Genomic DNA, 27,882 nt, shown 5'->3' with positions numbered 1-27,882 from the left:
ACCAGGGGGCGCTGCTTCCCCACTCATGCTCAGCCCAGGTATATTCCAGGCTAAGAGTTGGATTCAGTTTTAACATCCCAGCCCAGATCCCTCATCTGTATCATGGGAATAGTAACATTAGGCTTGGGGGATGGCAGAGGAGGTTTGGAAGTCCCCTGCCTAGGGCTCAGCCCCTATTCAACACGGAATGACAGTCATGTCTATATCCTAAGAGCACAAATGGAACAATATTTAATTTTCCTACAGAGAATTTCAAACACTCGGAAAAGTAGGAAGAGTGGTGTAATGAACCCCCAGTCCCAGCCCTGACCACCAGCACCCTCTGGCCAACCCCACTCCATCCATCTCACCATCTGGGATTATTATGTTGAAGCAAAACTCAATCATTCCATGAATCATCATGCTGGAAATATTTTATTCTGAGTCTCTAAAAGATAAAGATTTGGAAAAAAAAGAAACTAACTACAATACCTTTATCATGCTTTAAAAACTTTGCCAAGAATTCTTTAATGCCCGCAGATTCCAATGCAGCCAAATGCGGTTTGCCTCTCATCTCCGTTGCTCCCTTGCCAAGAGAACTTGGGCACATTGTTGAATTTCTCTGAAGGTCACTGTCCGCATCAGGAAACCGGGGTAGCCAACTGAAGTCCTCAGGTCTCTGGGAGTATCAGAGACAGTATAGATATTAGCACCTGAAATTAAAGTCCCCCAAAATATAATAACATGACTACAGTAACATGAATATAATAACACAACAGAGAAGTGGTTCTCAACCAGGCAGAGGAGGTGGGGATTCGTCCCCCAGGGGACACTGGGCCATGTTGGAGACGTTTGGGTGTTTTCACAATTGGGAGTGGTGGGGCTACTGGCATCTGGTGGTAGAGATTAGGGATGCTCTTCTATATCCTGTAGTGCATAGGACAGCACCCCAATAAAGAATGACCTGGCCCTAATGATCGATAGGGCCAAGGCTGAGAAACCCTGCTCTGAAGACTTAGATTTCATTAACACTTGCTGAAACAGTGCCATTGGAGCCTTTGATTCCTGACTCTGCCACTAGTTGGGTGAACCTGGTAGCTGTAAAAATAGTAATGAATCAGCGCTCCCATCATGGCTCAGCAGTTGACAAACCTGACTAGCATCTATGAGGATGTGGGTTCAATCCCTGGCCTCTCTCAGTGGGTTAAGGATCCAGTGTTGCCATGAGCTGTGGTGTAGGTCACAGACGTGGCTCAGATCTGGTGTTACTTCGGCTGTGCTGTGGCGTAGGCAAGCAGCTACAGCTCCAATTTGACCCCTAGCCTGGGACCCTCCATATGCCGCAGGTGTGGCCCTAAAAAAAAGTAATGCATCAGGAGTTCCCTGATGGTTTAGCTGGTTAAAGATCTGGTTTTGCCACTGCTGTAGCTCGGGTCACTGCTGTGGCTCAGGTTCAATCCCTGGCCTGGGAAATTCTGCCTGCCTTGGGTGCAGCCAAATAAATAAATAAATTAATAATAATAATAATTAATCATAGCCAACATTCCATGGGTTCTTTGCTTGAGCTAGGCATGGTGCTAGCTTTACCCTATTGGTAAGTATGTCTCATTCTCTCACCAGCTCAGGAGGTGGTTGAGAAAAACTTAAGCCCAGGGAGACCAAGTGGTCCACACAAGGGGCTTCACCTCTTTGGACCTCATTTCCTACAGTGGTGGAACAGGATCATAGGGATCACATGGACTGCCCACCACAAAAGGCATCTGCTAGGATGAGCCTATTAGCCAGGCACACAATGGTTAACTGCCAAGTCTGGCCAAGTGCCCAGCAAAGCTGGGGCTGGAGAATGAATTTCTTTCATTCTCCCAGTTGCTGGGAGATTTGGCATGGAGAGATTTGAGAAGAACCGAGCACAAAAGTTACTAGGATTGCTGGGGGCTTGCCTTCCAGGCAGTGCCAGGCCCAGAGAACTTACTTCTCCAACTTACTTTCCCAGAAGATTTGAAATTGGCCCTTCCACCACCAGCAGGAGCCAGAGGAAGCCTGGAGCTCCCAAGGAAAACCTCCGTCCTTCCTGAAAAACCTAGTCTTGCTTAGTGGTCTGTGGTGACAAACAAGAGGCGAGAAAGATGGATAATTTGGATGAGTCTGCTGAAGGGACAGTTATTTCTTGAGCACCTACCATGGGGCCAGACACGTCAACCTCGGCAGACAGTCTCAAAGTCATGGACGTCATGTTCTTGCAGGAAAGACAAATGGTAAACAAGCAAGGAAGAAACAACTGGTGGTGAGTATCGTGCAGAGAATTAAATTAGGGTGATGGTACAGGGAGTGACTTGGGAGGTCACTGAGTAAGGGGATGGTCTGAGGGAGCCTCCCAGGAGGTGGCTGTTAAGCTGAAATGTGAATGACCTAAAAGGATGCAGGATGGAAGGTTTAGGTATGGCATGTGCAAAGGCCCTGAGACTGAAATGCATTGGCCAGTGTTAGACCAGGGTTCTCAACCAGGCAAGATTCTGCCCCCTGCTGGACATTGGCAATGTCTGGAGAGATTTTTGTCACAACTTGGGGGGTGGGGAGGAGTCCGCTACTTGTTTCCAGTGGGTCAAAGCCAGGATGCTCCTCAATATCTTACAATGTATGGAGTTCCCGTCGTGGCGCAGTGGTTAACGAATCTGACTAGGAACCCTGAGGTTGCGGGTTCGGTCCCTGCCCTTGCTCAGTGGGTTAACGATCCGGCGTTGCCGTGAGCTGTGGTGTAGGTTGCAGACGCGGCTCGGATCCTGCGTTGCTGTGGCTCTGGCGTAGGCCGGTGGCTACAGCTCCGATTGGACCCCTAGCCTGGGAACCTCCATATGCCGCGGGAGCGGCCCAAGAAATGGCAACAACAACAACAACAACAATAATGCCGAGGGAGCGGCCCAAGAAATAGCAACAACAACAACAAAAGACAAAAAAAAAAAAAAAAAATCTTACAATGTATAAGATGTCCCCCATTGCAAAGAATAATCTGGTCCCAAATGTTAGCAGTGCTAAGATTGGAAATGTCAGGGCTAGAGGAATAGAAGGAAAGCCTAGTGTGAGTGTCAAGGTCAAAACCTTCCCATCCTCTTAGTGAGGAGACCGTTAACCAAGGGAACATGACCATGAACTGGAGTAGGGTCAGGTCCAAGGGGACTAATAGGGACCCAGGGAAATGGAGGAAGATACCAAGATTTAGTGGACGCAAATTCAAGGTCAGGAGACTGATAAGGAGGCACTAAGAGAAGGGCTAGACCAACTAGAATCCAGAGCTAGGGCCTGGGTGAGCCTGGCAGGGTGCATCTGAACCAAAGGGTCTGGTGGATTGTGGGAAGGTGACTGGATGGCCAGGCTGACTTAGGGGTTGGGGGGAGTCCTTGAAGGACAGGGTCCAGACCAGTACTCACTCACTGACTGCCCTTCCAGGCTAGAAAGTTTTCACTCTGAGCCTCAGTTTCCTCATCCATGAAACAGTGACTCTCATGCATTCCCGTTGTGGCTCAGCGGGTTAAGAACCCAACTAATATCCATGAGGATGCAGGTTTGATGCCTGGCCTCTCTCAGTGGGTTAAGGATCTGGCATGGCTGTGAGCTGCGGCATAGGTCACAGATGTGGCTCAGATCTGATATTGCTGGATCTGATGTTGCCGTGTCTGTGGCACAGGCTGGCTGCTACGGCTCTGATTTGACTCCTGGCTGAGAACCTCCATATGCCACAGTACAGCTCTAAAAAGACAAACCAACCAAAAAGGTGACAGTCAAATCAACGTCGCAATTTTTATCAGGTTTGTGCAGGAAAAGATGAACTCAGCAGGCCTGGGTTGTCCACACTCTGAACATGAATGTTTGACCCTTGCCCAGCTCCTGGGAGGTGACCTTGTAAGCCCTTGGAATGTCCTGCCTGATAAAAGTGTCTTGGTTTGGAGTTCCTGTCATGGCTCAGCAGAAACGATTCCAACTAGAAACCATGAGGTTGCGGGTTTGATCCCTGGCCTCACTCAGTGGGTTAAGGATCTGGCATTGCAGTGAGGTGTGGCGTAGGTCACAGATGTGGCTTTGATCTGGCGTTGCTGTGGCTGTGGTGTAGGCCAGCTGCTACCGCTCTGATTGGACCCTTAGCCTGGGAACCTCCATATGCCACAGGCGCGGCCCTAAAAAGCAAAAAAAAAAAAAAAAAAAAAAAAAAGTGTCTTGGTTTATCTGGGTGTTGGGCTGCACCCTGCAGGCCTACAAGGCTGCACTTTCCCAGTTTTAAGACCAAAGAGCTTGGGGTCAGCAACAGAGACATCAGTGGTTTAATGGATGAGGGGAGCTTACATGTCTGAAGCAAGGTCCTGGAGCAACACCCCACCGTGTGTGGCAGATGGTGGGGAGGACATGGTGACGGACTTTGCTTCCAGGGGGAGGGGAGATTGCTGGTTGTAGGGGGAATTGCATCCAGTTGGGTCATTTGTTATCAGGGAAACCAGCAAAGGGGCAAGCTCATCACCACCCTTTTGGTAAGAACAATGACCAGCTGGGGCCTGGGACAAGGATGTAAGAAGGTCAGTCATGTGACGGGGTGTAGGTGAAGCAGGCACTGGACAAGCAGGAATGTACAGGGAGCAAGAGAGCAGGTCTTTTTGTGTGTGACAAAGTTCAGACTGGAAGGGAGAACCAATGCTACTCTTTATTGAGTGACGGTCTCTAAGGTGGGGACTCCCGTTTCTCCCAGACACCTTGCTTGCATTGTGTTCATCATGGACATCTTGACATTCATTTTGCCTTTCAAGCATGCCACACCTCCGCACATGTTGATCCTGAGTTGAGTGCCCTCCTCTCCTCACCCTAGCCCACCCCCATGTGGGTTTCATTCTCATTTCACAGATGCTTCGGCTCATGTTCCAAGGAGAGAGGCCACTTGCTTAAGTCCTCCAAGAAGGTGGTAGATGGAGTTCCTGTCGTGGCTCAGTTGTTAACGAATCTAACTAGGAACCATGAGGTTGTGGGTTCGATCCCTGGCCTCACTCAGTGGGTTAGGGATCCGGTGTTGCCGTGAGCTGTGGTGTAGGTCGCAGTCTCGGCTTGGATCCTGAGTTGCTGTGGCTCTGGCGTAGGCCAGGGGCTACAGCTCCGATTTGACCCCTAGCCTGGGAACCTCCATATGCCATGGCAGCAGCCCAAGAAATGGCAAAAAGACAAAAAAAAAAAAAAAAAAAAAAAAGAAGGTGGTAGAGGAGCTGGCATTCCAACCAGGCCCATGGACTCCAAGGTATCCTTTCTTCCTGTCTGTGGTTTGTTAACATGGAAAGGTGGGTGTGCAGGGCTAGCTCACTGAAGCCTTTTCAATAAGGTCAGATCCTGAGATATTTGATGCCTACCCCCCCACCAGCTGTATAGACATATAATTGACATATAGCATTGTGTAAGTTTACAGTGTGTAACGTGCTGATTTGATGCACTTATTTGGTGCTACTACAGCAGCATTAGTTAATATGACTCCTCATGTCTCATAATTACTATTTCTTTTTTTTTTTTTTTTGGCCCCTCCCATGGCCTGCGGAAGTTCCCAGGCCAGGGATCAAACCCATGCCACAGGGAATTCCAGTTGTGGCTCAGCAGGTTAATAACCCAATGTAGTGTCTGTAAGGATGCAGGTTTGATCCCTGGCCTCGCCCAGTAGATTAAGTATCCAGTGCTGCTATAAGCTGCGGTGTAGGTCACAGATGTGGCTTGGATCCTGTGTTGCTCTGGCTGTGGTGTAGGCCAGCAGCTACAGCTCTGATTTGACTCCTAGCCTGGGAATTTCTATATGCCACAGGTGCAGCCATAAAAAGCAAAAAAAAAAAAAACCCTAAAACAACAACAACAAAAAACCCTGCACCACAGCAGTGACCTGACCCGTGGTGGGAAACTTTTAATCTCTTAGCAAATTTCAAATATATATATATATATATATATATATATATATATATACACACACACACACAGTTTTGTTTTTTCTGTTTTTGTCTTTATGTGCCCAAGTCCACGGCATGTGGAAGTTTCTGGGTCAGGGATCAAACCCTCACCATAGCAGTGACCCAAGCCCCTGCAGTGACAATGTCAGATGCTTAACACGCTGTGCCACAGGAGACCTCCACTACAGTACAATATTATTAACTATAATTTTCATGCTATACATCAGAGCCTTGGAATTATTCATTTTATAGCTGGAAGTTTGTACCCTTTGGCCAACATCTCCCCATGTCTCCCACCCTACAGTCCCTGACAACCACCATTCTACTCTGAATCTATGAGTTGGGCTTTTTTTAGATTCTATGTATAAGTGAGATCATGTACAGTATTTGCCTTTCTCTGACTTATTTCATTTAGCATATGGCCCTCAAAATAGGCCCATCCACAAAACAGAAATAGACTCAGAGACATAGAAAACAGACCTGTGGTTGCCAAGGGGGAGGAGGGTGAGAGTAGGGTGGATGGGGAGTTTGGGGTTAGTACTTGCAAACTGTTACACTTAGAATGGATGAGCAATGTTATACTGTGTAACACAGGGAACTATATCTCATCTCTTGTGATAAAACATGATAGAAGATAGTGTGAGAAAAGGGATGTCATATGTATATATATGATATATGACTGGGTCACTTTGCTGTACAGCAGAAATTAGCACAACATTGTAAATCAACTGTGCTTTAATAATAATAATTTAAAAAAGGTAGGTCCATCTATGTTGTTGCTAGTGGTGTTTCTTGAATATTTCAAAGAGCACCTCCCAGTTTGATGTGGGTATGTCCTTAACTGCCCCTCTGGGGACTTGCTAATGTCCCTTCTTATCAAGGAAAACTGGTCTCGGGCCCAGACCTCCTTCAGGCAAGGAGCTCCAGCTAGAGATGATATAAAGCTGGTTTCCCAATTTCTCAGCACTGTTGACATTTGGAGACAGATAATTCTCTGTAGTGGCATTGTCCTGTGGGGCATGGAGCAGCACCCCTGGGCTCCACCCACTAAATGCCAGTAGCTCCCCTTCCCCCATTCCTGACAACCCAAAGTGTCTCCAGACATTGCAAACATTCCTCCCGGGGAAGGGGGGGTGGGCACAGAATGGCCCCCTGTTGGCTGAAAATAGTACTGCTCGCTGAAATTGTACACCCAATGCCTGTACCTTGTGGAAGGGGACAGTGAGCACAGGATGGGGGGTGGTGTTTTGCTAAGAATTTGTCCTCTGGCCTGCCCTGCCAGGGCTGGGCAAGGCTTCCAGCATCCCACAGCCTCCCTCTGCACACCTGGGCCCAGGTTCAGCTTTCATGGAGCCCCAGGGGACCCAGGTGTTCGAGAAGCTGGCTGGTCCCCGGGCCCCAAAGCCCAGCACCAGGAAACCGCAGTTGCTGTGGCGACAGCTGAGCTGCTGGGGCGAGGAGCTGTTGGTTGAGGGGAAAAGGCTCCAGTGCCTGGAGGAGCCGCCATCCAGGGCTCTCGGCTGGGAGGTCTCTGTCCATCATTCCCCCAACTTGCGCTTGGACACCAAGGAGAGCCGTGGAGAGCCTCTGATTCAGCCTCTCAGGGCACCGGAGGTGACAGAGGCTACAGATAGCCGAGGGGGGGTCTAAGAGGGTGAGACAGCCACTCCACCCCAGATGGCCCTGCCCCACTGGGCTCCTAGGAAGGCCACCTGGCCATTGGTGTGAGGTCTCTGAGGCCCAGGCCCTTTCCTGGGGAAGGGTTATCCAGGTGGGCAGGCAGCATGAGCATCAGCCCCTTCAGCCCAGGCACCCGCCGGCGGCTTCTCCAGGGTCAGGCAGGCCCCCTCCCGGAGCCTCTGTCCAGCAGTGTGTCCATCTTCATCAGCTCTACGGTCTCAGGTAAGGGCCAGGGCAGGGCTGGGGGCTCAGGGGGTGCCAGGGCAATGGGCATGGCTCACAGGGTTCTCTAAAAGACTTGGATGTGAATGTAGCCCATTCAGTGACCCACAGAGAAATTGATGAGGGAGGGCCTCCCTGACCCTCTGTTTTCTCCTCGATGAGCCGGACTCAGAGCTTGACTTGATAGAGTTGCTGGGAGTGGCAAATGATTTTGCCACTAATATCAATGATGAACGTTCTACACAATAGACGTAGAAAGTGCCAGTTTTCCCACAGCTACAAAGCACTGCATGGCTGGACCCTGCGTACTCCCCACTTTATGTGGTATGATTCTAGCCTCCTTATAGACTCGTTATAGTCACAATGGGCTCCAGCAAGTCCTCGAACCCATGAAGCCCCAGGCCCCATAATCTGTAGTTATTCAACTTAAGTGCTTATTTAATGCCTGACTCCTCCAACCAGGCTTAAACTCCACAAAGGTAAAGCCTACATGGCGTGTGCCAACAAATGTTTAATAATCTATTCTCCAAAAATTAAAACCCAAACAAAACCACCTGATTTATACCCTCTGCCAATTTCCATGGTGTAAATTCTCCCACTATAGTCAATTTCAAGCTGCCAGTGAGACTTCATAAATATGGACTTGGGCAGGGATATTGGGTAGCTCATCATTCTGTAATATTTCCCTGATAGAAAATCAGTAGTTGTAAAAATCTCAAGAGCAGAGTTCATGGTAACATGTAGTAAAATAATTTAGAAATGATGAGTTTTGGAGTTCCTGTCGTGGCACAGTGGTTAACAAATCTGACTAGGAACCATGAGGCTGTGGGTTCGATCCCTGGACTTGCTCAGTGGGTTAAGGATCCGGTGTTGCTGTGAGCTGTTGTGTAGGTCGCAGATGCGGCTCAGATCCCACGTTGCTGTGGCTGTGGCGTAGGCCGGTGGCTACAGCTCCGATTTGACCCCTAGCCTGGGAACCTCCATATGCCATGGGAAACTGCCCTAGAAAAAGGCAAAAAAAAAAAAAAAAAAAAAAAAGAAGTGATGATTTTTGAGATTTGCAATCTCCGCTTTTACTGTAATGTATTCCCTCCTAAGTTCAGAAAGTTTAACTTTTCATAGTGACTGTTTTAACAAAATTCCTCATGATTTAGCAATCCACCCTGCCAGGACAGCCAGGGGCTGGCTCTGGCATACTGCGTTCTGTATGTATGTCTTGTTTGCCGTTGTGCCCTTGATGATTGGCAGTGACTGGGCGTAAACTAACTTCCCAGTAGATATTTTATGGACAGATGTAAATAATCCATGGAATTTATAGGACAGGTATAGGACAGGGGGTAGGAGACAGATCCAAGATTGGTGTCTAGGTCAGCTTTTGTAACAGGGCCTGGGAAGCTTCTCTGTACCAGTGGCTTTAGGAGTCCTGTCATAAATACTAAAGTGACCTTCCCCTGGCTATGCGGAGAAAACAAATGTTTGTCTTTTGGGGGCCACATCTGCAGCATATGAAAGTTCCCAGGCCAGGGATTGATCCTTAACCAGATCGAACCCTCACTTCAGTAACAACCTGAGCTGCTGCACAGAAAATGCTAGATGCTAAACCCACTTCACCACAGTGGGAACTCCTGAAAACAAATATTTCTTGAATACCTTTGTTGCAATAGGTGCTTTTACTTGTAAGCCTTGGCGGTTAATCCAGTACATATTGAGTGCCTGTGTTGAGTGCTAAGAAATTAGCAGTGACCTAGATGAGCAAAGATTCTTGACTTTGGGGAGATTGCAGCCCTGCAAAGTAGAGGCATCACCCCCATTTTATAGAAGGGGAAACTGAGGATAGCCTAACGCTTGGCACGAGACCACACAGTGAAATCAAGCAATGGAAAAAGTCTTAGACTCCAAGTTTACCCTAAGGTAAGACTGCCAGATTTGGCAAAAATAAAAAAAGCTGAACTACCAACCACCACCAACAAAACTAGGATACCCAGTTCAATTTGCATTTGAGATCAACAACCAATCATCTTTAGCATAAGTATATCCTAAATGGTGGGTGTGCAGAAAGGGACATACTTATGCTAACAAATAATTTGTTCTTTATCTCAAATACAAACTGAACAGAGTTTATCAGAAATGCAAATTCTAGGGAGTTCCCCTGTGGCACAGTGGATTGAGGATCTGGCATTTTCACTGAAGTGGCTTCGGTGGCTACTGTGGCACAGGTTCTGTCCATGACCTGGGAACTTCCATATGCTGAGGCAAGGCCAAAAAAAGAAAGGAAGGAAGGAAGGGCAAATTCTAGAATCTATGAAGTGGGCTATTCTTATGCTCTTAAGTTTTCATTGTTCATCTGAAACACACATCAGCTGTGTGTCCTGTATTTTATCTGGTAACCCTAACTTAAGGTAACCAAACGTCCTGGTTAGCTGGGACTGAGGGGTTTCCTGGGATGTGGGACTTTTAGCACTAATACCAGAAAAGGCTCTGGGTGTGGTTGGTCTCTCTGGTTTGCCTCCTGTTTTTTGTATCTTTTGATTTGCTGTGAGGGATCCCAGCCTTGGTGGGAGTGATTGAGGCTAAAAGCAGAACTGTTGGAGTTCCCTTTGTGGTTCAGCAGGTTAAGAACCCAACATAGTGTCTGCGAGGATTTGGGGTTCGATCCCTGGCCTCGCTCAGTGGGTTAAGGATCTGGCTTTGCCGTGGCTGTGGCGTAGGTCACAGATGCAGTTCTGATTCGACCCCCAGCCCTGGAACTTCCAGATGTCACAGCTGTGGCCAGTAAAGAGGGAAAAAATCCAGGCAGAACTATGAGGTAGGGGGAGAGTTCTAGGTTCTCCCAAGTTATAGCCTCCATGCCATTCCTTGCAGATATGGACGCAGAGAGGGAGGCCCTGCAGAGCACCGCCTACCCAGAAGTGCAGACCTTCTGCCAGAAGCATGGCCTGATGTTCGAGGTAATGGCCCACCCACTCCTCACTGCCTCAGCATCAGGGAACGAGGGTGTGCCACCTGGGCAGCCAGGTGGAGAATCAGAGGGGCTCCGTGACCACAATGCATCATGGAAATGGAAGTCCTCCAGGAGTTCCCACTGTGGTGCAGGGGGATCGTCTGTCTCTGCAGCAGCAGGGATGCAGGTTTGATCCCCTGCCTGGCTCAGTGGGTTAAGGAGCTGACGTTGCCGCAGCTGTGGTGTAAGTCACAACTCCAGCTCAGATTCTTTTTTGTGTGTGTGTGGTGGTGGGTTTTTGTTTTTTTTTTTAATTAGTTTTTTTGGGGGGTGGGGCTGCACCTGCATCGTATGGAAGTTCCCAGGCTAGGTGCCAAATTGAAGCTACAGCTGCCAGCCTACACCACAACCATAGCAACTTGGGATCCATGCTGGGTCTCTGACCTACATCACAGCTCACAGCAACACTGGATCCTTAACCAATTGAGTGGGGCCAAAGATTGAACCTGCATCCTCATGGATACTAGTTGGGTTCTTAATCCATTGAGCCACAAAGGGAATGCTTCCAGCTCAGATTCCATCCCTGGCCATACCATGGGGTGGCCAAAAAAGAAAAAGAAAAAAAAAAGTCCTCTAAAAAGATGGGGGGGATCATGGCCATGGGTACTGGGGTGAACACAAGGCAGTGTGGCAAAGTGCTGGGAGTAGACACCTTGTGACCCTTCCCTTTGGGCGTGTCACTTTTGTTGATGTTTTGTTTGGTCCTCTGGTCCTCTGGGACAGCTTCGGGGGACATCTAAGAGGACCGTGAGATATTCAGGTTGGGCATGGAGGTGAGAAGTGTCTTTTTCCTGGGATGCTCATGGTGAACAAGCTGGGTAGCCACCAAGGGCCCCAAAAGTCTCCTACACACAGATCCCAGGGTAGGGACGTCGCCTCCAGCAAGTTTTAAAGAGAAAACTGACAAACCATCTTGGAGTCTCAGCCTCAGTTGACACTACCTCCTTGCCATTTACGGCAGTGATCCATCATATCAATGCACCCACCATCACTTACATATCACTAAGAAAGATGCATTGCTGTCTTGGGAATTCGACTCTGCCCACCACTCATCATGAGGCATAGTTCATTGGCATAGGCACTAACAAGGAAAATGTAGGTGCTGAGAACTGATGAAATGCCTCCGGTACATCCCTTGAATGCCTACCAGGTACTGTGTGACAAACACAATAAACATGCTCAAGGCACAGACAGGGAGACAGTGGCCCAGCAAGATGAAGTTTCTTGCCCAGGGCTGGTGGCTGATCCTTTTTCCTTCTCCTTTTCCTCCTCTAGACACATCCAGTGTGGTAGACCTTTTACCCCATAGTGTAGATTACTGGGAATTTTATGCCTTTCCCTCTGGACAAAAGAATTTAGGGATGCTGGGGACCGTTTTGTGTCCCATCCCTCTCTCCTCATCCCAGCTTTCCCCCAGGTCAGCTTCACTCCTTGAATCAAACCCTTCTGCCCAGGCCCCCTCTGGCCAGCAGGCAAAAATGGACCACAAGCATGCCGTTGCCAAGGAGACTTTGCCACGTCTGATTTTGGCCAAAAGAAAACCCTTCTTTGCAAAGACAACTCTGTGAACAAGTGTGGACATGTCCTCGCTTTAAAAGAACAGTTTGAAAATGCCCAAGGTCTTTAAAAAACTTTAAAAAATGTTTTTAAGTAAACTTTAACTTGAAATTTAGATTTGCAGTAAAGTCACCAGTGGTACGGAATTCCCACATGCCCCACACTTGCTTTGTTCCCTATTGTGAACATCTTTCATTATCCAGGCATATTTGCTATAACTAAGAAGAGAACATTGGTACATGATCATTAACCACCCTTTGGGGTGTTCCCATTGTGGCTCAGCAGTAATGAACCCGACTAGTATCCATGAGGACTCAAGTTCAATCCCTGGTCTTGCTCAGTGGGTTAAGGATCTGACATTGCGGTGAGCTGCAGTGTAGGTCGTGGATGTGACTTGGATCCGGTGTTGCTATGGCTGTGGTATTGGCTGGAAGCTGCAGCTCCAATTCCACCCCTAGCCTGGGAACTTCCATATGCTGAGGGTGCAGCCCTAAAAAGCAGAAAAGCCAAAAAACCAAAAAACCACCCTTTGGACTTTGACTGACACCTGATCTTTGTGTTCTCTCTCTGGTCTAGGACTCCAGCCAGGGAACCCTGTTACATTTAGTTGTCATAGCTTCCTAGTCTCCTCTGGCTGGGGTGACTCATCCGTCTTTTCCTTTGCACTCGTGACCACCACATTCTTGGGGAGGACTGCCCAGGTGCCCTGTGGGATGTCTCCAGCCTGGGTCTATCTGATATTTTTCTCATGATTACACTGGAACTATGGGTGTCATTCAAGTTCTTTTTTTTTTTTTTTTCCTCTCTCTCTCTTTTTTTTTTTTTTTTTAATGGCTGAACCTGCAGCATATGGAAGTTCCTGGGCTAGGGGCTGAATCAGAGCTGCAGCCACAGCAACACTGGATCTGAGCCTCATCTGCAACCAATGCTGCAGCTTGAAGCAACGCCGGATCCTTAACCCACCAAGTGAGGCCAGGGATCAAACCCACATCCTCACGGAGACTATCTGGAGTTCTTTACTCTCTGAACCACAATGGGAACTCTCATTCAAGTTTTTTTTTTTAATTTTTAAAAGTATAGTTGATTTACAGTGTTGTGCCAATTTCTACTGTATAGCATAATGACACAATCATACATATATACACATTCTTTTTCTCATAGCATCTTCCATCATGTTCTATCCCAAGAGATTGTTCCCTGTACTGTAGAGTAGGACCTCATTGCTTATCCATTCTAAATGTAATACTTTGTATCTACCACTCAAGTTCTTTTAATCCAGACATCCCTTTTTGGGGAGAGGCTGTCAAAAATTATTGAAAGAAACTTTATGCCTTTATCAAAGGTAACTGAAAAAAAATGACTTATCCTGCTACCTTCCTGATAAAACCCATGCTTGTAATTTCCAGGTGGTTGATCTGAGGTGGGGTATCCAGAACACCGAGGCCACTGACCACATGACCACAGAACTCTGCTTGGAGGAGCTTGACCGGTGTCGGAAAACATCCATAGGGCCAGCTTTTGTCGTGAGTCTCTTGGAAGGGATGGATTAGTTCTTACTTCTCCTTTCAGCACCAGGATATGGCCCCTAATTCTTAGGCAAACCCGTCAGTAGAGGAAAGTGGGTGGTGATGATTCTGCCATGATAACCAATCTTGAGAGCCTGCCAAGGGCAGGCATTGATAATTAATCACTGCGCTCATTTTTCTGCAGTTAGCTGGGATCCAGACACGAGCAGTCAAGTGCAAATGCATGTGGGCTGGAGAACAGAATGTTGAAGCCCAAAGGGGTCTTAGAATTTGTTCTGAACCTCTCCCCAGCTTCCCCCTCTCATTCACTTTGTTTGGGGAATTTGGGGACCCTAGAAAACCATAGAGAAGGTGGAAACCTACAGGATATGGAATTTTTTTTTTTCTATGTGCCCCATGGTGTGGGGGGGCAGACCCTGTGGCCCTATCTGGAGCCTGCCTCAGGGGCAAACTTCCTCTGATCCTAGATGAGACCAATTTTTCCATATTACAGGGTCTTTTCTCCCTTCCACTACACTTCCTCTGTTACCAGGACAATCCCCGGCTCACAATTAATGGTTTGGGGAGTTTCCATTGTGGCTCAGCAGGTTAAGAACCCAACTAGTCTCTGTGAGGATGCAGGTTCAATCCCTGGCCTTGTTCAGTAGGTTAAGGATCCAGCATTGCTGCAGCTTCGGCATAGGTTACAGATGCGGCTCGGATCCCGAGTTGCTGTGGCTATGACTGTGGCTGTGGCATAGGCCAGCAACTGTAGCTCTGATTTGACCCTTAACTTGGGAACTTCCATATGCTGTGGGTGTGGCCAGAAAATAAACAAAACAAAACAAAATCTAGCCCTCCGTCTGTTTTTCTAAGTAAACATTTAATGACACTCAGTCACACGCCTTCATTTACATAAGGCCCAAGGCTGCTTTCCAGCTGCTAGGGCAGAGCTGAGGAGTTGCCACAGAGACCATCTGGCCTGCAAAGCTGAAAATTTTGGCTATTTGACTATTAATGGAAAAAGTTTGCTGAACCCAGTCTTAGAAAGTAAAGAGGGAAAAAGTCAAGAAGTGTTTTTGCCCAATACACCTTAATCACAAAGAAGATTTGAGCAGCTCCCCTCATAAAAACAAAACAAAACAAACACCGGAAACCTCTCCTGGAGATAAGAATGTAAGAAGCAAGTGGAGTTCTCTTGTAGCACAGTGGGTTAAGGTTTCAGCATTCTCACTGCAGACTTGGGTTGCTGCTGTGGTTTGGGTTCGAACCCAGCCCAGGAGCTTCCACATACCACAAATGCAGCCAGGAAAAAAAAAAAAAAAAAAGATGTAGGAAGTAGGAGAGAGTGGTCCCCATTAGAGAAGCTGTTTCCTAGGGAAATAAAGACAAATAGATGAGACCTGTTTGGACTTGAAATTGCATTGCCCATTGCAATAGCCACAAACCACATGTGATGATTTAAACTTAAATTAATTAAAATCAAGTAGTATTAAAATTTCAGTTCCTTGGTTGCACCGGCCACACGGAAGTAGCTCAGCGGCCATATGTGTCAAGAGGCCAATGCATTGCACAGCAGAGATAAGAACACTTGCAGCATTGCTGAAAGTTCTAGTGCTACCTTAGAGATGAGATCTTAAAACAATGACAACAACAAAAGAAAGCTAAGTCCTGGGCAGCAGAGATGAAAAGTTTTCTTTATCATGTATCAAGTTTTATCTATACAGTTCCCATTGCATTTTCATTCTTTTGTTCTATACTTTGTATGTGTTGTGTCAATTTTTCTTTGTTTTCCAATTTCATTGAGATATAATTGACATCTAGCATGGTATAAATTTAAAGTGTACAGTGTATGACTTGACTTACATGGACTGTGAAATGATCTTTTTTTTTGGTCTTTTTAGGGCCGCACCCGTAGCATATGGAGGTTCCCAGGCTAGGGGTCGAATTGGAGCTGTAGCCCGCGACCTACACCATGGCCACAGCAATGCAAGATCTGAGTTGCATCTGTGACCCACACCACAGCTCACAGCAACGCCGGATCCTTAACCCACTGATCGAGGCCAGGGATCGAACCCACATCCTCATGGATGCTAGTCGGTTTTGTTAAATGCTGAGCCACAACGGGAGCTCTTGAAATGATTATTAAATAATTTTTGTTAACACCCATCCTTTCTTATAGATATGGAAAAGGAAAAGTGTTTTTCCTTAGTGATGAGAATGTTTAGGATTTGCTCTCTTAGCAACTTTCAAGTATGTTCTGCGGCACCGTTAACTACAGTTATCATGTTGGACATTACATCCCCAGGACTTAATTATCTTATAACAGAAGTTTGAACCACTTTATTTATTTATTTTTAATTTTTTAAAATTATAGTTTATTTACAGTGTAGTGTTAGTTTCAGATGTACAAAGGTGATTTAGTTACATATATGTAACTGAATACATATGTTCTTTTTCAGATTCCTTTAACTTACAGGTTATCACAAAATATTGAGTATAGTTCCCTATTTAATTATTATTGCTTTAAAAAACATTCTGGAGGAGTTCCCATCATGGCTCAGTGGTTAACGAATCTGAGGTTACGGGTCGCAGGTTCGATCCCTGGCCTCGCTGAGTGGGTTAAGAATCCGGCTTTGCCATGAGCTGTGGTGTAGGTTGCAGACGTGGCTTGGATCCCAAGTTGCTGTGGCTCTGGTGCAGGCTGGCAGCTTTAGCTCCGATTAGACCCCTAGCCTGGGAACCTCCATGTGCCGTGGGTGCTGCCCTAGAAAAAGGCAAAAAGACAAAATAAAATAAAATAAAATACATCTTGGAGTTCCCGTCATGGCTCAGTGGAAACAAATCTTGTTAGCATCCATGAGGATGCAGGTTGGATCCCTGGCCTCACTCAGTGGGTTAAGGATCCAGAGTTGCTGTGAGCCATGGTGTAGGTCGCAGACGAAGCTCAGATCCTGCGTTGCTGTGGCTGTGATGTAGGCCAGTGGCTACAGCTCCAATTCGACCCCTAGCCTGGGAGCCTCCATATGCCACAGGTGTGGCCCTAAAAAGCAAAAAAAACAAAAATAAGTAAAATAAATAAAATACATCCTAATGCTTGAAAGGCTCTACTCTCCAGCTTATATGTCTCCTTCATGATTTTTTTTTTTTTTTTCAGCCGCACCATGCAGCAGCTTGATGTGGGGTCTCGGTTTCCAGACCAGGGATTGAACCTTGAACTTGGGCTACAGGGATGAAAGCTAGTATCCTAACCACTAGACCAGCAGGGAACTCCCTCCTTCTCAGATTTTTTCCCCCAATCTTCTAATTTTATGTTACAAATGAGCCTGATGATCAATCATTTTGTTGCATTTTAAAGTAAAAAAACTGTAAAGAAAAAAGGGAGATGGAAAGAAAATAAACTCCAGGAGGGATTCGATTTTGCAACCCAAATTGCAGGCGGCCAAAAGCACAACGCAGCTTCCAGGTGGCACGGGGGATGGGGGAACAGGAGGGAGGATGATCTCTGAGCTTCCCCCAGGCCCAAATGGCCCAGGGACCTTGCGGATCCTTCCAGAAGGATTCCTTGGGCTGCAGGCAGGCTGACCTCTATCCACTTCTTGTCTTTCTCCTGAACCAGGCCTCAGCCCTCTATCTCTTAAGAGTCATGGCATCATTTTCCCTGAGTAGCTCCGATTTGGGGGGGCTTTCCACGAACATCAGAGATGCAGTGGAAGCCCTTGGAGAGGTATCTCTCTGGTAAATAAGTCATTAGGCTGTACGGCAGGGGACGGCTCCCCATGGCACTTCCTTCTAGAGGCTCCGGGTCTCTCGAGCAACCTGCAGCTCCAGCATCTCAGGAGAGTTGCTCCTGATGGCTCCTCACTCCTCCTTCAAGCGCCTCCCATTCTGGTTGCTCTGGTCCCACAGTCAGGAGCATCTTGCATTGTCTGCCTCTTTTCTGAGATCTCTGGTCTGTGGTTGGCTGAATACATCTTGACATCTTTTCCACCTCCTCTTGCTCCTCCAAGGCTCTTATGGCAGGAAAGCCCCCTGAAGAGTGGCGTCCTCTTCAACACCCTATTTTTATCAAACCAGATTTGGGTCTGCCCATCCACACACAGTGAAGCCAATCTACGGACACCAGGATATAGGGAAGGAAAGCGCAACATTTATTGCAGGGTGCTGAGCAAGGAGTCCAGGCAGCTAGTGCTCAAAACACCCGAACTAGGAATCTCTGGTGTGGCTCAGCAGGTTCAGGGCCCAACATAGTGTCTGTGAGGATGCAGGTTCAATCCCTGGCCTCACTCAGTGGGCTAAGCAACCAGTGTCGCCAAGAGCTGTGGTGTAGGTTGCAAATGCAGCTCAGATCTGGTGTTTCTGTGGCTGTGGCATAGGCCAGCAGCTACAGCTTCAATTCTACCCCTAGACTGGGAACTTCTATGTGCTGTAGGTTTGGCTGTAAACTGCACTCACAGCTTGCAGAAGTTCCCAGGCCAGCGATGACAACATCGAATCCTTAACTGCTAGGCCACCAGGAAACTCCCAGGAAAGCATTTTTACAGGCCAGGTAAGAGAGGGGAGTCACAGGGTATATAATCATCTCGTGCACAATTCTTTGATTGGCTGATGGTGAGGTCACAGGGCAGTGTCACAAGGGTTCACATTATCAGTCCTCAGGCCCCAGTAGGTCTGGGGGCTACGTGCTCATGGTCATCACATTAAAGTCTTTCATTTGGTGGGGGTTGTAGCATCTGACGCAAGCAGGAAGCGTGCGTCAGATACTTTTATCTGGGTACTTAAGAGAGGAGTTTATGCAGAGGACCCCATGGGGTCCTGCTTGTTTACATCATCAGTACAGATTGCATTTATTCAAATGTCCTTGGTGCACACCTCTGGAATATTCTGTTTCCATTTTACATAATGAAGAAATTCAAGGCTTTAGGCCTGGTATCCTAGGCCTCCTCCAGCCTAATTCTCTTATGTTCAGTTTGTACTTTCCCCAAGCACATTGGGGCAGAAAGAGGGCCTCCTGTGTTGTCTGCAGTAAGACCAAAATCTTAGGGTCTCACCAAACCCTACAAAATCTCCTCAGAGGATGGCCTTATCTCTCTTACCTCCCCTTTTGGTTGGTGCTTTGGCTCTTGGCTTTCTGGCACTGAGCCTTTGCCACACTTCCTGCCCCAGGGCCTTTGTACATTCTGTTGCCCTGTTTGCCAGGACCTCTGCCCAGGGCACTCCTTTTTATGCCTTATTATGCAGCTTTTAAAATTATTATTTTTTTGGAGTTCCCAGTGTGGCTCAGCGGAAACGAATCCGACTAGGAACCATGAAGTTGAGGGTCTCGTTCAGTGGCTTAAGGATCTGGCAATCCTGTGAGCTGTGGCGTAGGTCGCAGATGGGGCTCAGATCCTGCATTGCTGTGGCTGTGATGTAGGCCGGCAGCTACAGCTCTGATTGGACCCCTAGCCTGGGAACCTCCATATGCCGTGGGTGCAACCTTAAAAAGACAAAAGACAAAAAATAATAAAATAAAATGACTATTTTTTAAATGATTTTTATTTTTTCCATTATAGCTGGTTTACAGTGTTCTGTCAATTTTCTACTGTACAGCAAAGTGACCCAGTCACACACACATGTATACATTCTTTATCTCACATTATCCTCCATCATGCTCCATCATAAGTCACTAGATATAGTTCCTTTAAATTATTATTATTATTATTAAAGTGTAATTGATTTACAATATTTCATCAGGTTCTGTTATACTGCAAAGTGACTCAATCACACACATTTCCCTGTGGCGTACAGTAGGACCCCATTGCCCATCCATTCCAAATATAATGGTTTGCATCCAAAAAAATCCCCAAAATGCCCATTCATCCCACTCCCTCCCCTTTCCCCCTTGGGAGCCCTAAGTCTGCTCTTCTTGGCCATGATCCATCTGTTTCTGTTTTTTGTTTGTCTGTATTTTTAGATAGGATCATCTGTTCCATATTTTAGATACCACAAATAAGTGATATCATACGGTATTTGTCTTTTTCTCTCTGGCTTGCTTCACTTACTAGGAGAATCTCTATATCTATCTCCTTATTCTGCAGCTTGATACTCACTGTTTCAAGGGAATTTCTCTGACTCCACAGCCCACGTGTGACCCGCTTTATCCTTTCCCCCTAGAACTATGACAGCTGCAGTAGTGACACTGGTGCTGTTCTCAGATTGATGCCTACTTTTGTTAGGACTCTGATGTGCAGGAAGGCAGGGACCAAGTGTCTTGGTCACTACTGTCTGTTGAGCAGTTGTCATGGGCTCAGCTTAATACATATTTAGGGAAATAACTGTGCTAAGAACTCAAGAGTTTCCATACTGGGATCTGACCATCTTCCCTTCCCAATTGGCTCTTTAATTTTTTGGCCACAAGCATACATCAGCTTGATATGGGATCACAGTTATTAGACCAGGGACTGAACCTGGGCTACAGTGGTGAAAGCGGTGAGTCCTAAACACTAGCCCACCAGGGAACTTCCTGGTTGGTTCTTAAACCCATGACCTTGGTCCACTTCCTTTACTTCCTGGACCTCAGTTTCCTTGACTAACAATGAGAGAGCTGGACATTTGGTTCCCTGAAGCCTACTGCCCCTCTGATGCCCCCAGGAAAGGCCGGGATTAGGGTGAGGAGAGCGAGGCACTTACCTCCAGAATAAAATTTTAACAGAGTGCCAAAAATCTTAATTATCAAAATAATTAATATTTTATTTTATTTTTATTTTTAAGACCATACCTATGGCATATGGGAAATTCCCTCGCCAGGATTCAAATCAGAGTTGTAGCTGTGGCCTATGCCACAGCTATGGCAATGACAGATTTGAGCCCTATCTGAGACCTATGCCACCCACAGCTTATGGTAACAGTGGATCCTTAACCTACTGAGCAGGGCCAGGGAACAAACCCACATCCTTACAGAGACACGTCAGGTCCTTAACACAATGAGCCACAATGGGGAGTTCCTGTCGTGGTACAGCGGAAACGAATCCAACTAGGAACCATGAGGTTTCGGGTTTGATCCTTGGCCTCACTCAGTGGGTTAAGGATCTGGCTTTGCCATGAGCTGTGGTGTAGGTGGCAGACGCAGCTCAGATCTGGCATTGCTGTGGCTGTAGCGTAGGCCAGCGCCCATAGCTCCGATAAAATAAAATAAAAAAAAAGCCACAATGGGAACTCCAAGATAATTAATATTTTAATGCAATATTTTAAAAAAATATTTAAATTGATCCAAAAAAATCTATGAGGAACCAAATATCAAAATTCTATAGACAGGGAGTTCCTGTTGCGGCCCTGTGGGTTAAGAACTTGACATAGTGTTCATGAGGTTGTGGGTTTGACCCCTGGCCTCTCTCAGTGGGTTAAGGATCCAGTGTTGATGCAAGCTACAGGGTAGGTCACAGATGCAGCTCGGATCTAGCATTGCTGTAGCTGTGGCGTTAGCCTCAGCTGCCGCTCTGATTTGGCCCCTAGCCCAGGAATTTCCGTATGCTACAGGTGCGGACATAAAAAGAAGAAAAAAAGATCTATTGACTTAAAAAAAATACAACCTGAAAGATGAGAGTTAAGTTTTATTTGGGGCAAAATTAGGACTTAAGCCCAGGAGACAGCATCTCAGTTATCCCTGAGAAACTGCTTCAAGGAAGTTAGGGAGGAGCTAGGATATATAGAAGTTTCTGCAACAAAGGACAGGGAGCAGGAAGGAAAGAGGCCTGGGCTCACAGAAATCATTCCTTTGCTATGCACCTCCACTATCAGGGCAAGTATCCTGAGTTTTCACAGTCTGCAGGACTCACTGGCTCTTACCCTAGGAGACATTCTTTATCCTTAACTACAGACCCGGCTGAAATACTACCCAAGAAGGAAAAGGGGGAATGTCAGGATATGATAAAGGTGAGGGGGAGGCACATTCAACATACACACATTTTACAAAAGTTTGTTGCTGATCTCCTGAAAGTCACTACCAGTCCCAAGGAGCAGACATCACCATGAAGGATTTTAATGTTTTTCCAGAAATGAAGAGATGCAAGAGTTGGGCACATAAAATCTTCTAAAAATATCTGACCATCTGAAGCCCTGTTCTTCCAGTTTTCCTGGAGCACAGAGTGCCTCACTCCTGGTCTCCACCCTGAGCTTCACTCAGGCGGTGCTGCGGGTTGGTAGCTGCAGTGGCTAATGTTTTACTCCATGTGGAGGTTGATGGCAAGTGACAAATTTCAGTTCACAGACCCTTAGCTAAATCACATCCGCAAAGATCTTTTGTTAGTTAGGGTTCTCCAGGGAAACAGAACCTAAAGGACTTATATGGATCTAAGTAAGAGGAGATTTATTACAGGAACGGGGTCACACAGTGATGGAGACCAACGAGTCCTGCCACCTGCCTTCTGCAAGCGGAAGAACTAGGAAAGCTATTGGTGTAATTTAGTCCAAGTCCTGAGGGCTGAGAATCAGCAGGAGGTTGAGGGTCTAAGTCCCGATATGGGACGGAATGTCTGAGAACCAGGAGCGCTGATGACCAAGGCCAGAAGATGTCTCAGCTCTAGCTGAGATAGGGAACCTACCCTTCCTGTCTTTTTGATCCATTGGGAGTTGATAGGTTGAATGAAGCCCACCCATACTGGGGAGGCTTCACTGAGTTCACCAATTCAAAATGCTAATCTCTTCCAGAGATACCCTCTTTTGACCTGCTACCTGGGCATCCATTAGCTCAGTCAAGTTGACATGTAAATTCGATCATTAATCAGTTGATCTAAGAAAGAAATGGAAATTGAGTTCCCACTGTGGCATCTCTGGGATGCAGGTTTGATCTTCCGCCTGGCAATTGCAGCTCTGATCTGATACCTGGCCCTGGAACTCCACATGCTGTGGGGTGGCCAAAAAAGAAGAAAAAAAGAAAAAGAAATAGAAAGTTTTATTTAAGCCAAATTTGAGGATTATAACCCAGGAAGAACATCTAAGAGAGCTCTGGGAACTGTTCTGCTTGTTAGAAGTCAAGGCACAGTTACATAAGTTTTTTGATGTATTATTGACAGTTGAAATAATCCAGATCTAAGTGTCATAGTGGTGGGTCATGTGACCCCTTATAAGATCAAGAAGGAATTGCTATCTTTTAAAACATTTTTTAATTAAAAAAAAATTGGTGGGGAGTTCCCATTGTGGCTCAGTGGTAACCAACCCTACCAGTATCCATGAGGATGTGTGTTCAATCCCTGGCCTCGCTCAGTGGGTTAAGGATCTGGTGTTGCCATGAGCTGTGGTGTAGGTCACAAATGCGGCTTGGATCCCATGTTGCTGTGGCTGTGGTGTATGACGCAGGCAGCTGCAGCTTCAATTGGACCCCTTGCCTGAGAACTTCCACATGCCACAGGTGTGGCCCTAAAAAAGGCAAAAAAAAAACAAAACAAAACTAGGATTGTCATGGTGCTTATGCAAATCAGCAGAAGGGTGGCAAAATATGCTAAAATATGTTGAATCATCTCAGGTTTCTGTGTAATGAGGATCTCCTACTTTGTCTTTTTTTTTTTTTTTTTTTTTTGCCTTTTCTAGGGCTGCTCCCACAGCGCATGGAGTTCCCAGGCTAGGGGTGGGTCTAATCGGAGCTGTAGCCACTGGCCCACACCAGAGCCACAGCAACACGAGATCCGAGCCGCATCTGCAACCTATACCACAGCTCACGGCAACGCCGGATCCTTAACCCACTAAGCAAGGCCAGGGATTGAACCAGCAACCTCATGGTTCCTAGTCGGATTCGGTAACCACTGAGCCACGACGGGAACTTCCCAGGCCTCATTTTATGTTTCACTTAATGACCTGAGGCTTTATTTATTTATTTATTTATCTCATACTTTTATTTATGGTTTTATAGTTAAGCAAGCCTGCTTCATTCTGATAGTTTTCTTGAGTGATTGTTAACTTACAGTGATTTCCCAAAGTTCCCTACGTTTCCCTCTCTATCTATGGTCTCCTACTGCAACTTCTACAACTACCTGTGTAACTCTTCTTACTCTATTCCTATCAAGCTCAGGTCTAGCTGCTCAATGTTTAGAATTCAATGTGAGAGAGAGAGAGAGCAGGTAGAAAGGAAAGTTGCTTTTTTTTTTTTTTTGGCTTTTTGTCTTTTAAGCCCGCACTGGTGGCATATGGAGGTTCCCAGGCTAGGGGTTAAATCGGAGCTGTAGCCGCTGGCCTACACCACAGCCACAGCAACTCAGGATCTGAGCAGCATCTGTGACCTACACCGCAGCTCATGGCAACGCCAGATCCTTAACCCACTGATCGAAGCCAGGGATCGAACCTGCATCCTCATGGATGGTAGTCGGGTTCGTTAGCCACTGAGCCACGACGGGAATTTCCAGGAAAGTTGCTTTTAATCAGAATGCCAGTGATCTGGGGAGATGGTAGGTTCAGTGTACCCCCACCCCAACCACTCCCAAAGATTCTGCTCAGCCATGAAAATTTTTAAAGGGAAAAAGGGAAATAACCTCAGTTAATCATTGAGATAGGGGATCAGAGTCTTCACCACTTCCCACTGCGTTCAGGCTTGTGGACTTGTGATTTTCTTTAGATGCCATCCTGTTCCCAGTTCATTCACCAGATTACTGAAGGGGAAGCTAGGGAAGAGACCTGGTCACCTTTTAATTATTTATTCTTCATTTTGACGTCTTCGATCTATGGAAACACCAACACATTAGGCAAGGTATTGTGTGATCAAAAGATATGCAAAGGGTGCCAGGGCCAGAGATAAGTAGAGCCCGGGGTTGCCTGGTTTAAGGCAAGTGACAGGATGAAGGGGCCTCCTGCAGAGAGCTTTTTCCTGCCAAACCTGCTTACACTAGGATAAGGATTTATCGTTACTTGCAGCAAGTAAGAGCACCAGGGATCTTTCCCAAAGCAGCAAAATTGGGAAGTTTTAAGCTAAGGGTACATGCATATTCATGAAGGGACTTGAGCCAGGAGAATTCAGCAGAGAAGTGGGGCAAAGGTCGATTGGGAGAGTCCAAGCTTTTGCTGATTGAAGTCAGGAGAGTCCACGGGTCAACATTGTCATTCCCTCCTCCACCTGGGTGGGGGCCTTAGTTCCTGCAGAACTCAAAGCTAAATTATTATACATATCCCTTGAGGAGGAACTAGGACTCTGCTTTAGTGCTGAACCCTTGTTTCTTTTTTTCTTTTCTATTCTTTTCTTTTTTTTCCTTTTTAGGGCCACACCAAAGGCATATGAAAGCTTCCAGGCTAGGGGTCGAATCGGAGCTGCAGCTGCCAGCCTTCACCACAGCTACAGCAATGCCAGATCTGAGCCCCATCTGTGACCTACATTGCAGGTTGCAGCAATGAAGTATCTTTAACCCACTGAGCGAGGCCAGGAATCGAATGTGCATCTTCACAGATACTAGTATGGTTCTTAACCCAATGAGCTGCAATAGAACTCCCCTTCCCTTCCTTGATCAGCAACTGTTTGAACCTACCCCTTGGAACTCAGGGAAGTCCATGGAGGCTGAATGAGGCCCATTTCCTAAAAACAAGAAATGGGGGACACAGAAAGGCTTTTGTGCCCAGGAGCCCCACAGGGCCCTCATTGGTTACAGGCTGAGATCACCAAATGCCTTAGGCCAAAATGGCTTCAATTATGTCAAGACAGCCAGGCCTGGTTCTCTTTCCCTCTTTTTCTGGGGACACCGTATCCTATCTGCTTACATTAATATAATCTCCATGGTCCAACCACCAGTCGCATTTTCAGGGCTTGGCGTGCCCCACCCCAGGTCACAGAGCTTAAGTGCCCAAGCCGAGATCTGAACCTGGGCCCCTCTCTCCACCCCTCTCTGCCAGGCCCTCCTAGGTGACCAGTACGGCCCCTGTCCCATCCCCACGCTGATTGAGGAAAAGGAGTGGGAGGCGCTGAAGGCTCAGCTGACCGCGAGTCCACGTGATCTGGAGCTGGTGGCACGACGCTTCTGGAGGGACGAGAACGCTGTGCCCCCCACCTACCTGCTGCAGGCCCCATGCACTGGGGAGGCCCGTGGCCCCGAGGAGGCCACCCTGACCTCTGTCCTGCGCACAGGAGCCCAGGAGGCCCGGAGGCTGGGCCTCATCACCCAGGAACAGTGGCACCGCTACCACCGATCAGGTGAGGCTGCTGGGACTCCCCTGGGTTCCCCCAGAAATGCCCATGTGTTCAAAATCCACATCACATTTGGTCCAAATGCCAAAGTCTACATGTCTGTAAATGCCTAACTAACCTGGCTCCAGAGAGCCAGTTCTGAAAGAGATTATTTTTCTTTTCTTTTTCGGCCTCCCCGTGACATATGGAATTCCCGGGCCAGGGATCAGATCCGAGCCACTGTTGCAACCTAAGCCACAGCTGCAGTAATGCCAGATCCTTAACCCACTGTACCAGGCTGGTGGTCAAACCTGCGTTCTGGTGCTCCCAAGATGCCGTCAATCCCATTGTGCCACAGTGGGAACTCCTGAGAAAGGTTGTTTTTTTCTGATCCAAGAGAATGGAGTCATGTCCCAGTTAATTTCCATCTCTGAGGCTCCTTTTCTCTTCCCCCTTCTCCTAGGCAGCCTCCTGGCTTTGGGGGACATGTACTAGGATGAGCATCAGCCCTGTTTGTCTGGGACAGAGATGTTCGCAGGATGCAGAACTTTCCAAACCCAGGACAGTTATGGGAAAACTGGGAGAGCGGCTCACCCTGTTTCAGCCGAGAGCCAGCCCCTGCTGAGGTGTCCCTGTTGTCTGTCAGTGCACCAGCCTCTGAGGTGGTAACTGAGGCATAGCAAAAAGGAATGTTTGGCTCAAGTCGGGAGTAGAGGTTCCACCCTGAGACTGTCTGAGTCTGTCACCCAGCTCCCAGCGGGTCCCTTCCCTCTCACCTCTGGCCTCATCCTCTGCCCTTTCCATCTTCTGCACCAGCTACCAGAAAGATTTTTCTAAAAATAGAGCTCCTGCTGTGGTGCAGCGGGTTAAGTATCCGGCATTGCTGCAGCTGAGGCACAGGTTGTAACTGTGGCTCCAATTTAATCACTGACCTTGGAACTTCCAGAGGCCTCGGGTAGGCCAAAAAAGAAAAAAGAAAATGTAGTGTGCCAGAGTTCCCTGGTGGGTCAGCAGGTTAAAGATCTGGCATTGTCACTGCTGTGGCATGGGTTCAATCCCTAGCCTGGGAACTTTTGCATGCACAGGGCAAAGTCACATGCAAAAAAAATGCAGTGTGATCAAACCATTTCCCCACTGCCTGCTATCAGCAAGAAATATGTTCTTCTTCTTATTTATGGGTTAGTAATATCAGTTTATGGATTATTAGTATGTCAATTTCTGTTACCCAAACTGATAAACATATGAATTTATATTATCCACACTATTTAGTATATGAATTTGTATTACCAAAAAATTAAATACATGAATTTTTATTTCCCCAAATATTAAATACATGAATTTGTTACCTACACTCTAAAATATATGAATTCATTTTATCAACATATTAAATATTTTGATTTATTTAAAGTATGTCAATGTACTTTGACGTACTTTATGTTAACAGCATTTTATGTTAATAGTATTTTATTATTATGTTAATAGTATTTTAATTTTATTAAATATGTTGATTATTATCTATTTTATGTATTAATTCTAGTAACAACATATGAATTTTTTAAAATTTTATTTGAGGAATATTTTTTAAGGGCCACACCCACAGCATATGGAAGTTCCCAGGCTAGGGGTCGAATCAGAGCTATAGCTGCAGGCCTACAGCACAGCCACAGCAACACAGGATCCAAACCACATCTGTGACCTACACCACAGCTCATGGCAACACCGAATCCTTAAGCCACTGATCAGAGCCAGGGACTGAACCCGCATCCTAGTGGACACTAGTTGGGTTTGATTCCACTGAGCCATAACTGGAATGCCACGAATGATTTTTAATTAATAGGAGAGTTACAACGTTATAACTTGTGT

General features: G+C 46.8%; 1 protein-coding gene across 3 annotated transcripts in view; it reads left to right on the top strand.

The window, feature by feature from the left end:
• The window catches only part of NWD1 (NACHT and WD repeat domain containing 1), a 106,473-nt gene continuing 80,080 nt past the window's right edge, over window positions 1,490-27,882 (top strand). The window contains exons 1-4 of one of the 3 annotated variants that reach the window (XM_021083579.1): window positions 1,490-2,263; window positions 10,701-10,786; window positions 13,803-13,919; window positions 25,749-26,046. In XM_021083579.1, coding sequence (XP_020939238.1) covers window positions 10,703-10,786; window positions 13,803-13,919; window positions 25,749-26,046 — 499 coding nt within the window. In that variant the 5' untranslated portion in view covers window positions 1,490-2,263; window positions 10,701-10,702. The remainder of the gene's footprint in view (window positions 2,264-10,700; window positions 10,787-13,802; window positions 13,920-25,748; window positions 26,047-27,882) is intronic. The other 2 variants (XM_021083577.1, XM_021083578.1) reach the window with 2 other exon arrangements.

The sequence above is a fragment of the Sus scrofa genome, chromosome 2 (assembly GCF_000003025.6).
Source record: "Sus scrofa isolate TJ Tabasco breed Duroc chromosome 2, Sscrofa11.1, whole genome shotgun sequence".
NCBI classification, from domain to species: Eukaryota; Metazoa; Chordata; class Mammalia; order Artiodactyla; family Suidae; genus Sus; species Sus scrofa.
Note: the sequence above shows the minus strand (reverse complement) of the source record. Positions and strands in the feature narration are given on the sequence as shown.